The sequence below is a fragment of the Leucopleurus acutus genome (assembly GCF_964270905.1).
Source record: "Leucopleurus acutus genome assembly, chromosome: 7".
Taxonomy (NCBI): Eukaryota; Metazoa; Chordata; class Mammalia; order Artiodactyla; family Delphinidae; genus Leucopleurus; species Leucopleurus acutus.
Window position 1 is genome coordinate 102,065,213 of NC_139150.1, and position 14,360 is coordinate 102,079,572.

At 37.5% G+C, this 14,360-nt stretch overlaps 1 protein-coding gene across 1 annotated transcript in view; it reads left to right on the forward strand.

Moving 5' to 3' along the window:
* The window catches only part of ADAM28 (ADAM metallopeptidase domain 28), a gene marked incomplete at both ends in the record, with an annotated part of 65,204 nt that overhangs the window by 10,881 nt on the left and 39,963 nt on the right, over window positions 1–14,360 (forward strand). The window contains 7 exons of the mRNA XM_082843710.1: window positions 743–819; window positions 2,321–2,399; window positions 4,212–4,288; window positions 5,916–6,108; window positions 7,859–7,930; window positions 8,831–8,902; window positions 13,574–13,743. Coding sequence (XP_082699836.1) covers window positions 743–819; window positions 2,321–2,399; window positions 4,212–4,288; window positions 5,916–6,108; window positions 7,859–7,930; window positions 8,831–8,902; window positions 13,574–13,743 — 740 coding nt within the window. The remainder of the gene's footprint in view (window positions 1–742; window positions 820–2,320; window positions 2,400–4,211; window positions 4,289–5,915; window positions 6,109–7,858; window positions 7,931–8,830; window positions 8,903–13,573; window positions 13,744–14,360) is intronic.

Consider the following 14,360-nt stretch of genomic DNA (forward strand, 5'->3'; position numbering starts at 1 on the left):
TTCTCCTTTTCCACACAGTTTACTAGAAGTGCCATTTTCTTCTCTTTCCGAACACCCGAGACTATGTTTTCTTCCTGATGACTTCTTCCTGCCTTAGGGTACAGATTCATGTTATTTTGCCCGTATTCTGCCCTCCATGTAGCAGTGAGAAGACCTCTAGACCAAATCATCAGTTGAGAGGCTTGCAGGTCTTTGGGTCTGTGTGCATAGTAGTACTTCTTCTCAAATAACTTCCCCACCCTGTGTCACCTGGCTAATTCATATCTCAGCTGACATGTTCCTTCCTCAGGAAAGTCTTTCCCTGCCCTTAAGACGTTAGACATCCTACCCCGCTTCCAGATTCATACCCCTTATCATATAACTCACTGTCTTTCCACAATATTATTGTCTGTCTTTCCACAATATTATAAGCTTTCTGACAGTCAGTACCAATTTCTCCTGCTCAGAGGCCAGTTTCCAGAACTTAGCAGTGCCTGGCATATAACCCACACTCACATCCTCTTTGTAGAATGTGAGGCTGCCTGGATGGATAGATGGGTTTGTATAAAGGTCTCAGATAATTTGTCTATTCAGTTGGCAGCTTGACTTGTTAAAAGAGGCAGAAGCAGACATTTGGAATTACAGAGACCACTGTTAAAGAAAAGCAGGCACTGCTCTCTAATGATGAGACAGATGGACATAGCCAAGTGAATCTGTGTGTGTATGTTTTTAATCACCAGTAAGTGTTTGTGCATTTTTGCAGGAAAAATTTGAAACTGAATTGAAGTATGAAATGACAGTTAATGGAAAAATCGCCGTGCTTTACTTGAAGAAAAACAAGTAAGAGTCTTTACTTCTGATACTATCCTCACCAACAGCCAGTTAGCATGTGGCAAGTGTGGTAACTGAGTCTGTTACTACTTATGACTCCCACAAACCTTGGCTAATCATCTTTTACTCTCAAGTGACCCAAGGGCTTCCGCGAGTATTTGTTTGTACTGAAGTAGTAGAGACACTGAGTAAGGTAACAGTTTACTAGTGTTCTGCCAGTTGAAGTCATAAAACACAATGAACGAGGTGCGAGCAGACGTATATTTTATCAACTTCTATGAAACAGCACATAGATTTTTAAGTGTCCTCCATGCATCACTGCATTTTGTTATTTTAACACTGAAAGATTAGATATTTAAAAAAATTGCAACTATTTTCATCAGAAAAACAAGACATACATAAGTTAAGTAAACTCTAGGGCCAAAAAACAAGTCAGTGGTAAAAACTGACTCAGGGTCCCCTGATTGCAACGCCAATGCTGTTTCTACCCAGCCAACCACTAACCCTCCATTTTCTCATACATTACATTTTCCTGTATTCCTTCATTCTCTTCATTCAGTTCATTGAAATTCAACATTCTTTTTCAAATTTCACTACCTCAGCTCTCACCCAGATCTTGATCATCCTATATCTAGACTATATCCAAAGTAGTTTCTTCCTAATTCTATGCTTTCAAGTTTTTTTAATCCCTCAATTGTTCAGTATAGGGCAACGAGATTTTTTTTTCCCCCTCAAATAGACTATCACCTTTTGCAAAAAAGCCACAACTGTCGAGAGTTTGGAAACAGTGTGGTACAATGGAAATAGTACAGGCTTTGAATTCAGGCAAATCTGGATAGGATTCTTTGCCACTTGAACTGTTTAATCTCGTCTGAAAAATAAGGAGAGTAATATTTATCTGGTAGGATTGTTGAAATGATTAAATGATATGTGTAATAGGTCTATCCCAGCAGCCAGGATAGAGATGGTATAGAATACATATTAGTTACTTCCTTTTCTCCTTGCCCTGCCTCTTTTAAAAATATATTCAGACTCCTATTTGCTGGTGGATAATTGAAAGAACTTTAGGAAGCTCAGTGAGAATGCTGAAAGAGCCCAAACTACCAAGTGCAAGTCAATTTTCAATACACTTTCCACTGCTGCAACTGTTAACAGTTACTGGTAACTGACAAGAACTGGGTGAAAAAGGCAGTCATCCTTAGCTGTGGGGAAGAACATTGCTCTTTTCAGTCATTTTTATCAACTTTGCCCTACTCAGTTCTATTTCTTCCTCAAATCTCTCCTCAGACAAACAGGCAGAGTCTGATGAGGAAACAGACATTGTTCCACACTACTCAGGAATGTCCCTGCCCTTCCCACTCTCTCCAGTTTAAGCATCCCTTTCACGCTTGGATTTGCCCTGAGGGGCTAAGAGGTAAAACTTTTCTCCACACCCAGGGAAAGCTCTCGCTTTGATCACTGGACTTTGCAATTAGCATGAGTAAACATGACATTTTCCTCCCACCCTCAGGGGTCTCCTTGCACCAGGCTACACGGAAACATATTATAATTCCACTGGAAAGGAGGTCACCACGAGCCCACAGATCATGGTAAGACAGAGTATCCTAAATTCATTGCTAATTGGCGTGTGACCCACACACTCAGAAGCAGTGTCATTGCCAATTAGTGAAAGTGAAATGATGTTATGGCCACGATGTTTTTTTCACAGTAGTAATTTCTTTTCTTTAATTTTTATTTTATATTGGAGTATAGTTGATTTACAATATTGTGTCAGTTTCAGGTGTACAGCAAAGTGATTCAGTTATACATGTATATATATCTGTTGTTTTCCAGATTCTTTTCCCATATAGCTTATTATGGAATACTGAGTAGAGTTCCCTGTGCTATACAGTAGGTCCTTGTTGATTGATTGTCTATTTTATATATAGTAGTGTATATAAGATGTGGTACCTATATACTATGGAATATTACTCAGTCATAAAAAAGAATGAAAAAATCCCATTTGCAGCAACATGGATGGACCTAGAGATTATCATACTAAGTGAAGTAAGTCAGACAGAGAAAGACAAATACCATATGATACCACTTACATGTGGAATCTAAAAAAAAAAAATGATACAAATGAACTTATTTACAAAACAGAAACAGTAGTAATTTCTTAATAGATCCTCTAACATTTTTACAGTTTGACAAGAATAAATGTATTCCTTGACCACCATGGTAACTGTTTCCAGCCTTTAAGGACTCCTTATAGGAGAGTGGGCAGAAAGAGCTTCTTATTTTCATTTGAAAAGTAGAGAATTAAATGTATCTGGTGTTCTTATTCAGTGCCAGTCACCTCTCAGGATCATGTAGTCTCTCAAACTCAAGACTATTTCCTCAATGGTAGAATTGTAGAATTCTGTGTTTTCCCTAAATAATTTCCACTCTGGACTCTTATTCAGAGAAGAAGACAGGATGAAGTGGTATGAGGAGTGTTTTATCCTTGCCATCTATTCTGAGGAAGTTTTTCAAGCATTTTCTTCCATAGCAATGCACAGAGGTTTATGTGGGCCAATACCTCACCTGTTCCAAAGTAGAAAGGTGAATTTGACTGAAGTACATCCATGTGAAAAAGTGCTAAGACTGAGCATTTGGCTTCGAGTGGATACAGGGATGTTAAACTAATCTAGTTAGTCTGGTGGCGCTCTTTGGAAAATCAAGAAATAACAGCACAAACTGAATAATCCATTCATTGGAAAGAGCTCATCAGTGTTAGGAAAATTTACTGAGCAGTTAGCCAAGGAAAAGAACGAGTGTCTGGTGTTTTGGGGGCTCAGGTTTTAAACTTATACCCGTGAGTTGTTTTTTTCCCAGACTGTATTCATCCCTGTTACCTTCTTCGGCAACAACAAAATTTACAACAGTGTTTAGTTAATGCCCCCTAAGCATTGGGGATCATTAGCTAAATAGTAAAGATTTTAACCACAAAAGGCTGCTTAAAAAAAAATTTTTAAGAGACTTCTCCGGTGGTCCAGTGGTAAAGAATCCACCTTCCAATGCAGGGGATGAGGGTTTGATCCCTGGTTGGGGGACTAAGATCCCACATGCCGTGTGGCAACTAAGCCTGCATGCCACAACTACTGAGCTCGCGTGCCTCAACTAGAGAGCCCACACACCACAACTAGAGAGAAGCCAGCACGCCGCAACGAAAGATCCTTCATGCCTCAACGATGATCCTGCGTGCTGCAACTAAGACCCGATGCAGCCAAAAAAGAAATTAAAAATTTTTTTGTTGTTCAGCATAAAATGATTTGAAAATATTATAGATCTTGTTTCAAGATTTCAAATTCAAATTTAGTAGCGGGTCTAAAGTACATGCACACTTTTCCTTTGTCAAACCCCTTTTCCCTTTTCTCTAGGATGACTGTTATTACCAAGGACACATCATTAATGAAAAAGTTTCTGATGCTAGTATCAGCACATGTAGGGGTCTAAGGTAAGGCTTCATAATGGTTTGTTTGTACCTGTGATGATGGGTGTGTGTGTGTGTGTTAATTACCTAAAGAATCTCAAATATAATAAATTATACTATAGTTGAGTATGAATTTTAAGGACTCAAAAAATTTGAAATTTGAAGGAAACATGGCTTTTCTTGGTAGTGGTTTGTAAATTACACCTCTGAATTGCTTGCAGAGTTGTCTTTGTTTGTTTGCTTGTTTTCAAAATATAGGTTTTTGAGTCCCAGTTTTAGAGTCAGAATCTTTAGGGAATGGGAACACCTCTCTTAACTCTAAACTCTCTCTAGTGTGTCCAATCCATGCCTATGACATCCATTTCTTTTGGGATGTTAATGACTTGTCATGTATTTGTCTCCAGTAAGATATCTCTTCTGATGCCCAGACTTCATTATCTCACTTCCTCTTCCATATCTCCATCTCTCTCCATATCTGGATATCTTAAGGAAATCTCAATCTTAATATACTCCAAATCAAACTAATGATATTCTCCCTCATGTGGCATTTTTCCAGTGCTTCCTATCTCAATAAAAGATATAGTCAACCAACCACCTAATACAGAAACCTAGGTTCCTTGATGACTTCTTGCCTTTCAAATACGCATTTTCTATCCATTTAACAAGCCCTATTGATTATATGTTCTAAATATTCCCTGAGACTATTCACTACATTCTCTCTCTACTGCCACATCCTAGTCCAAACTGCCATGATCCTTTAGGCAGACTATTGCAATAAATCACCTAACTTATTTCCCCAATCCACTCTTCTACTTCCAGGTATGCTTAGTCCAGTCTCCCTGCTATATATTCTCAGACTTTTTCTTCCTAGCAGTTATCTGCCATAATTGCATGTAGTACGTATACATCATATAATTGTATATATTTATGGATCAAATGTGATTATTCGATCCACATCCATCTTCCTTATTTGAATATAAGCTCCATGAGATGAGAGACCACGACTCTTTTCCTTTTACCTTCTGCCCTTGCTCCAGTGTCTAATGAATAATGGGTGCTCGCTCCCTAATTCATGGTTAAATGAATCTTAGCTTAGGGCTTTAGCAGAGAGAATCGAGAAGAAATTGATAATATTCATTGATTATGTGCCTTATGTATTATCTCCTTCAATCTTTACGACTATACTATTAGGTAGGTATTATTATTCCCATTTCAGAGGTGGAGAACTAAGGCTATGTGAATTTAAGTCTTTTTCCCATGGTATCATGGATTGTAAGTGATAGACTCAGAATTTTAACTCTATCTATAAGACTTCCAAGTCTCTTTTATTGTCGGTGTATCTTTAGAGCAGACCAGACATGAGAATCAGAAGGACACTTGACTGAGAGTCAGGAATTTTCCATTCTAGCACCAGTTCTGACACAGGTTGGCTATATGACTGCAGTAGTTACTTCTCCCCAACTAGTCCAGTTTCCTCATAGAGAAAATAAGTTTAGCTAATCTCTAAGCGTCTCTTCAGCTATAATGTTATACTATATTTTACTGCCATGAGCTTGGAATGCTTTGGCATTGGTCATTTTTTGAAGTCGACAAGTCTTTAGTGCTCAGAACTGGAATATTTTTAGGAAGCTTAGATTCTTGTGTTTTTCAGGGGTTACTTCAGTCAGGGAGATCAAAAGTACTTCATTGAACCTTTAAGCCCCACAAATCAGGATGAACAGGAACATGCACTCTTCAAGCACGATCCTGATGAACAGAAGACTAACAGCAACTGTGGGATGGATGACATGTTATGGGTACCTGAAATTCATCAGAATGCAGCCCCATCGGCCACCAGTCTTCTTGTATGCCTACTTTTATTTTTTATTTGCGGTACTCTCATGTATCTCATCCTGGCTGCTCTGGTTTCCAGTCTTAGTAGCTCCAACTGACTGAAACTTTACAGTCATTGTTGGAACTAGTAGGTTAAAGAGACATTAAAACCTTACTGTACATTGACGATTTATTTAATGAGTGTGTAAGGATCAACTATTATTAACAACATGTTGTGTGCAAGGGTTAAAAAGATGCATCGATATAATGCTGGCCTCCTAGAAGCAGACAGCTTTCGCGATGCTACAACATACAACAAAGGTGTAAAGTATTATTACTGCTTTGAGATAAAATACCCTGCCTTCTCCATGAATGAATTTATTCAATAAATCTTTCTTAAAGTACCGCCATAGGTGCTGGGGATATAGCAGTGGGCAAAATAAATATCAGATCTTCCCACAGGAACTTAGAATATTCTTTCATACCTGGAATTCAGCTTCTGGTCACAGAAGGAAAATGAATATTGCTTGTGTTTGAAACTATAAAATATATACACAGAAACTTTGTCATTATTACCTTCATTTTCTTTAGGATACGCTTCACATCCAATCATCTCTTCTACTGATACATGTTCTCAGAATGCATAAGCACTGGACAGAATAGGTTTGAATAAAATAGAATCTCTGTTGGATTCAATTTGCTATGGGTTTAAATTCTACCAGCGGTATGATATCTAAGAGTCCAGGAGAATCACTCTGAGCTATGTGTTCCTGTGAACGTTGATCTCCTGGTTTAGCTTGGTACAGGCCTCTAGTCTTTCTGTCTCAATTCCTTGGTAACTGTGTGCAAATAACCTCGCTCTCATGACATCTTATTGTTTGGTTTTGCTACTTCTCAGTTCCTCTCACTGTTATCCCGCCTCTGATGGACCACTAAATATTAGAGGCCTCATGTAACTCAATACTGGGTCCCATTCTTTACTTTATCTACACATTCTTCCTAGGTAATCTCATCCAGTGCTATGTCTTATTTAAATAGGAACTGTTCACTAATTACCATCAAATGTATATCTCCAGCCTTTGCCTGTAGAGGCCAGACCGTTACAAGTAGCTACCTACTTCATGCATCTAACCCTTGTCTGAATTTCTCATCTGGCCTCTTACCAATTTCTACTGATTAAAGAGTTCAAGAACCCAGATCAGTAAAAAATCTACTGTGAAACATGTTTTTTGTTTTTGTTTCATTTTGTGGAGAGAAAGAAACTGAAAATAGGGAGGCTTGGAATGTGGGAAGGAGATCAAGCACTGTCTGAGAAGAAAAGGACAGACTGGGTGCCGCGGTGGCTCTGGACTTTGCACCATTGGTAAAGGAGGGTGTATTCACTGGGATAGGAATAAAAGGCAACCAAAACAAAACAAAACCCTAGGAGGATGCTGAAGTTAACGTGCCTCTATTTCACAGCAGGCTAGTGGAGAAAGTCCACCGTTCAAAAAATATGAAGACTTTGGTTTTATTTTTAGCACTCAGTTGTGTAATTCTTTACACTCTTTGGTAAAAATGAAGGGTCCAGACTAGAATATCACCAACGTCTCTTCTACCTCTGACATTCTGAGCCTTGTCTATAGATGATTCTGGATGGTGAGTTAGAGTCAAAATGGTAATATTGTCTTCCTTCATTCCCAGACCAACCAACTCTTACAAAATTACTCATTTAAAATTTAAGAATGACTCTTGCAGAGAAAGATGTTGTCTTAGTAATCTTCTTTTTTATGTTTATTATAGAAATCCAAAGACCAGAAGGCTTGGGAACAAAATAAATACATAGAATATTTTTTGGTCCTGGATAATGGTGAGGTAAATTATATCAGATAAATGTGTCTTTTAAAATGCTATACTACATAAATTTATTATGCAAGATATTAAATAATGGATAAGTTTTTAAAAATAATGAGTATGAGCTATTCTTTTTTACAAATTGTTTTGAACCTAGGAAATATAACATATAATTAGACTGATATGATCTTACCTTTTAAGGAATGTACACCTAATATGATATGCATAAACTGATTTTTTTGCACTATAATGTGCCTTTCTCATTGTTTTAAGAGCCCCAAACTTATTTTCCAATTAAATTCCTTTGTCACTTTGTCTTCTGTTAAGTAGTTAAATCATTGGTAAATTAAAATTTATGCTCATCAGGGAGTGGTAAATAAAAAAAAAAAAAAAACTAATGGATAGAATTTTCTGAAAAAGATGATTTTTTGGTAATATTCATTGTTAATCTTCTTTTATAAGAATGCATTTTATAGATTGATTGTTCTAAACCTGAAGTCCACATGTGTGCTCTCAAAAGGAAAATTTTTGTGTTATGATAATGTAAGTTAGTTCAGACCCTAAAATTTTGACCTCTCTTATTATACTAAATTCACTTACTGCTCATATTTTTTGAAATAAGTAGACTATTCCTTGCACTAGTGCTCCTCAGCTTAGGAAACTATGGTATTTAACTGAAAATATGTCTGCAATAGCTCCTTAGAGCTTTACACTGAGCTAGTACTTCAGGGGACAAAACATCATCTCTTCTTCCAGACTGCTTTAATTTAGGTAGAGAAATAAGGAAGTGCTTTGTTTTTCATGTTTAAGTGTTAACTTTTATAACTGATCATTAGTTATAATAAGTAAAATAAAGTGAAATTGCTTTTTCTTACCTTCCAATTATATTCATTTCTATCAATGTCTATATTTTGTCTGTAGTTTAAAAAGTACAATCAAGACCAAGAGGAAATAAGAAAGAGGGTGTTTGAGATGGTCAATTACATCAACATGGTATGATATATTTTATTAAGTGTAATTTTAACAATTTGCTAGGTGATGCCATTGGGTGTTTCTATGAATGTTCATGAAGCAGGGAAGAAAAGCCAATAGTCCTAAGACTAATACTGCTTACTGGCTCTTGAAGGGTGACCACAACTTTGGCAACTTAATTGAATATTAATATTACATGATAGAGAAGTATCTCACATACTCACCACACTATTCTCAGGTCCATGAAGGTATAGGAGGTGGTTTTGTTTCATGGTTTTTATTTTTCTAAAACCCAGTAAGAAAATGCTGACACACAAATCCCAATAGAAAACCAATCTAAGGAAGAAAATGGAAAACCAACCCACCAACCAACCAAAAAACAAAATAAGCCAAGCTCTGGTACATAGCAGCTTTCAATACCTAATCTCATTTAATCCTTGAACAACGCTAACATATTATTAAACGTAATTTATAGCTAAGAAATTAGTTTCTAAGATGCAAAATAACTTGCCTAAAATCACAAAGTTAGGAAATGGTAGAGAGAAGATTTCAACTTAGATTGGTTAGATTTCCACGCCTATTTCCATTGTAAAACTGTTGATTTGGTTCTTTAAACGTGATTTTATTATCTAATTTCTAAAAACTTTTAAAAAATGATTTTTATATCATTTCTATTTAAATCTTGTTAGTTTCCTATTAGTTGAACATATGGTTACCTACTTAGTTGAAATGGCTGAGTCACTTGTGGTCCTGCAAATCCTCTGAGGATAGAAATAAAACGAAGGTGGATACAATGACCAAGGTCATATCTCATCTTCTCACCACAAAGAGTATGCTGACTCCTCTTAAAGAGCCCCAAGAACTGGCCATATTTATTGAGCACCTACTTTGTGTCGGTACTTTTCTAGATTACGGAAATAAAATGGGGGACAAAACTGACAAATATCCTTTTTTTCAAGGAGTTATCCTTCCCTTCAGGAAGTTAGCATCCTTGTTCAAGGAGGCGAACAAACAAGTCAAATAAAGAGTATGTAAGATGGTGATAAGTGCTATAAAGAAAAATAAAGCAGAGTTTTTAAAAAGAGAGAAAGGGAGAGAGAGAGAGAGAGAGAAAGAGGAGAAAGATTGAGATATCTCGGGTGCTGTGTTAGACAGGGAAGTCATTTCTAATAGGGTAACATTTGAGTAGAGACTTGAAGGAAGGGAGAGAAGTCTGACCCTAGGCAGAGCTAAGGACCTGAGGGCAGAACCTAGATTGCCTTGTTTGAGGAATAAGGGGAAGGCCATTGTGGCTGGTTGTAATAAGCCAGGGCTAGGGTGGGAGATGACATCTAAAGGTAGCAGTGGCCAGAACCTGAAGGCCCTGTGGGTCTGCGTAAGGACTTTGCTATTCTTTTTTTTATTGAAGTATAGTTGATTTACAATGTTATGTTAATTTATGCTGTACAGCAAAGTGATTCAGTTATACACACACACACACATATATATATATATATATATATATATATATATATATACATTCTTTTTCATATTCTTTTCCATTATGGTTTATCACAGGATACTGAGTGTAATTCCCTGTGCTATAAGTAGGACCTTGTTGTTTATCCATCCTATATATAATAGTTTTCATCTGCTACTCTCAAACTCCAAACCCTTCCCTCTCCCACCCCCCTCTCCTTTGGCAACCACAAGTCTGTTCTCTATGTGTGTGAGTCGGTTTCTGTTTCGTGGATAGGTTCATTTATGTCATATTTTAGATTCCACATAGAAGTGATATCATATGGTATTTAGCACTTTGTTATTCTTAATGAATGAGGAAGACATTGGAAAGCCTGAGCTGAGGTGTGACACGTTCAGATCTGTGTTCTTAAAAGATTTCGTTGGCCATTCTGTTGAAAATAAACTGAAGGAAAGCAAGGGCAGAAACAAGACCAGGTAGGGGAATCGTGTCATAATTCAGGGCAAGAGAAGATGGTGGCTTGAGAAAAGGCAGTGATGGGAGACCTATTGAGAAGATCTGATGTCTGGACAGAGTCAACTGGGTTTACGAGGTGGGTGGAAGACGAGAAGCATAAGAAAAAGAGTGGAGTCAGGTGACACCAAGGGTTTTGACCTGAGCAACTTCAAGAATGGGGAACAATGGTGGGGGATGATGGAAATCTATCAGAGGAAAGATTAGGATTTCCATTTTGGACACAGCAACTTTGAGATATCTCTTTGTATAAAAATTTCTAGGTGGAAATGCTGGAGATACAAGATTGAAGTTCAGGGCAAGAGATGGCAGGTCCAGGTCCATAGATATAAATCTATGGCTTTAGCACATATAGATGGCATAAGACACAGGTTAGCAAACTGTAGCCTGTGGGCGAACTCTGGCCTATTGCCTTTTTATAAAATAAAGTTTTATTCAAACACAGTCATGCCCATTTGTTTACATTGTTTATGGTTGCTTTCCTGCTACAATAACAAAGGTGGTGAGTAATTGCAACCAAGACCACATGGCCTCAAAGCCTAAAATATTTTCTACTTGGACCTTTGCAGAAAATGTTTGTAAAATCACCAAGGGAATGGGTGTAGATAAGTAGGAAGAGGACACAAAGATACATACTCAAAGTACTTCTCTAAGGAGGAGTAAGAGGGGAAGAGGTGAGAGAGGAGGTGAGACCAAGGAGTAGACAGTGAGATAGGAGGAAATCCAGGAGAGGTTGTTATTCTAGAAGCTACTTGAAACAAAAATCTATCAAAGGAAGACATGATCAATGATGTGAAATGTTCTGAGGACCAGGAACTGGCCACTGGATTTAACAAAGTAGAAGTTATTGGTCTCCTGGATGAAGCAAGTTCCTGTGGAGTGTAAAAGCATGATTCCAGGGAGTCCAGGAGACAATGAAAGAAGTGGAATTAGAGACAGCAAATACAGAAATTTTGTTATAAATGGAAGCAGAGAAATGGAGCATAAGTCACTGGAGGAAGAATCATAAAGAGAAATTCCGGTCCCGCCACGATGAGGCATCCTTTATATGCTAATGAGAACCACTGCACAAAAGGCTAAACACTGACAGTGAAAAAAAGATGGAATAATTTTTGGAGGCATCTCTTTGATCTGGGGAGAGATGGCAGGTCCAGCGCATGCATGGAGAAGTTGGCGTTGGGCTCACAGTTCATTCATATAGTGAGGAAGGGGAAGCACAGGTTGTTTGAACAGGTGTAGACCAGTGGGTGGACGGGGTGGGAGCTTGGAGATTCTCTTCTGGTTGCATCTATGCTCTTCGATGAATTTGGCAGCAGGCACATCTGCTCAAAGTGAGGATTTAAAAGAGAGTGGCAGAATTTTTGAGAAAGAAGAGCAAGCATGAAAAAATGTATAGAAGGTTGTGAGAGTGAATGGGTTTCGGAAATGCAGCAGGTTTGCTGGAGGGTGGTTCAGACCACTTGAGGTTAGTGGTCATGGCTTCTAAGTGAAAGCAGCCAACATCATTTGTTTTCCCCTGTCTGTGTTCGGGGCTTGATGGAGGAGAGACAGAAGGGAGAGTTTGTTTTAACCGGGATTGGAGTTTTGTCAGGTGAGTAAGATAAAGAAGAGAGGAATAAGGAAGTTGGAAAAAAATCAAAGGCAAGATTTTAATCTGATTAGATTTTTACTTTGCTTTTGATGATAATTGCATTCATCAACACTTTTCTTGTTTTCTTGTTTTTTTTTTGAAAAATATCTCCTCAGGTTTCTCAGCAGAAAGTTGCCCCAGGAGAAGGCCTGTAACTGTGTAGTTTTTTTCCCCAGCTTTATTGAGATACAATTGGCATATTACATTGGGCAAATTTAAGGTGTTGTGTTGATCTGATATACTTATATATTGCAAAATGATTAGGTTCGCTCACCTAATAGGTTGGCTAACACCTCCATCACGTCACATGATTCCACCATTTCTCTTTTGCGATGAGAACATTAAAGATCTTCTCTTTTAGCAATTTTGAAGCATAGAATACAGTATTATTAACTTTAGTCACCACGTTGTACATTAGATCCCCAGAACTTACTCATCTTATAACTGGAAGCTTGTACTCTTTGACCAACACTGTGCAGTTTTATAAACTATAGTAGTAATTTAAGTTTTCATCTTTAGAGTAAGTGTATTGTCTCATAAGCTTAACTAGTTATTTCTAAAGGTTATTCTGTATGCATTGTAGATTATTTGGTTCAGTCCAGTTTCAAGTATTAGAGGTCCCTTACTTTATTGTAACTCACATATGCAGGACTTTTTCATATAGCCTGTTCCTTTTCTGATGTCCAAATCAGCACCGAGTCAGGTTTGCTAATTCTGAAAAATTATGACTCTGAGGAAGTTACATAGCATTTGAGGAAATATATTTATAGTAAAGTCATAGTCATGAACTACTAGCAGGAAATTATAATATTTTTTGAGGTTGCAAACAGGAAAAGTTTGTTTCAATAGACCCTTTGTCCCAAAAAAGGGAGTTTATAGACCTGAAATATCTAAGGGTGTCTGTCTTGCCTACAAAGGGGGATGCTAGTGTCTGCCAAAAGAGATGGTAACTTCCATTTCACAAGTATGTCTGGAAAGAAGGTTTTTACAGTGCTGTTGTAAATAAGTTTCAAAATCTAAAGTACATTGAAAATATTAAAAGATAACACCATTATGAGTTGTTACTTTGCCATTTATTCTCTTTCAACAGCTTTACAAAAAGCTCAATACTCATGTTGCCTTAATTGGGATGGAAATCTGGAATGACAAGGATAAGATAAAGATGTCCCCCAATGCAAGCCTCACCTTGGAAAATTTTGCTAAATGGAGGGGGGGTGTCCTCCTAAGAAGAAAGCGTCATGATGTTGCTCAGTTAATCACGTATGTAGAGATTTTCCCCTTTGTATGTTCTGTGGTATTTGCCATAGACATTTTTCAAAGCCTTGGCAAAGCAAATGGTATCTCAGGTTACAGGTTTACACATAGAGCGTTAAAAGTTTAAAAAGTGTTCATTTGGATCTTATGTTGTATGTGCTCTTACTCTTGTTCCAACGATTTCTTTTTCTTTTTTTTTAAGAGGGAGGCTAGTAAGTGAGCAATGATTCATAACAAGCTTGTTTGTTTTGATTGTGTATAACAGAAAGGAAAGGGGGGTTTAGATAATGGCAAGAGGGATTTAGATTCAATGTTTTAAAAGAATGGATTAGCTGTACGCACCAATCAGGACAAACTTCTAGGACTGAAGGAAAATTGAACATGATATTCTAATCCCATGCTTCTACCATCCTGACAAAATGACTAATTAGTGACTAATTTAAAAAATAGGGGAAATAAATCCAACAGCTATAAATGACACAAGACTGCTAAGCATATGCCTCAGGACAGTTCTGCCGGATGGTTGCAGCTGGAATCAGATTGCAACAAAGAGTGACTTAAAAATTACTTGAGTTTCACTACCTAAGAAAACAGTGGGTGTCATGGGAAATAAGTGGACTAGG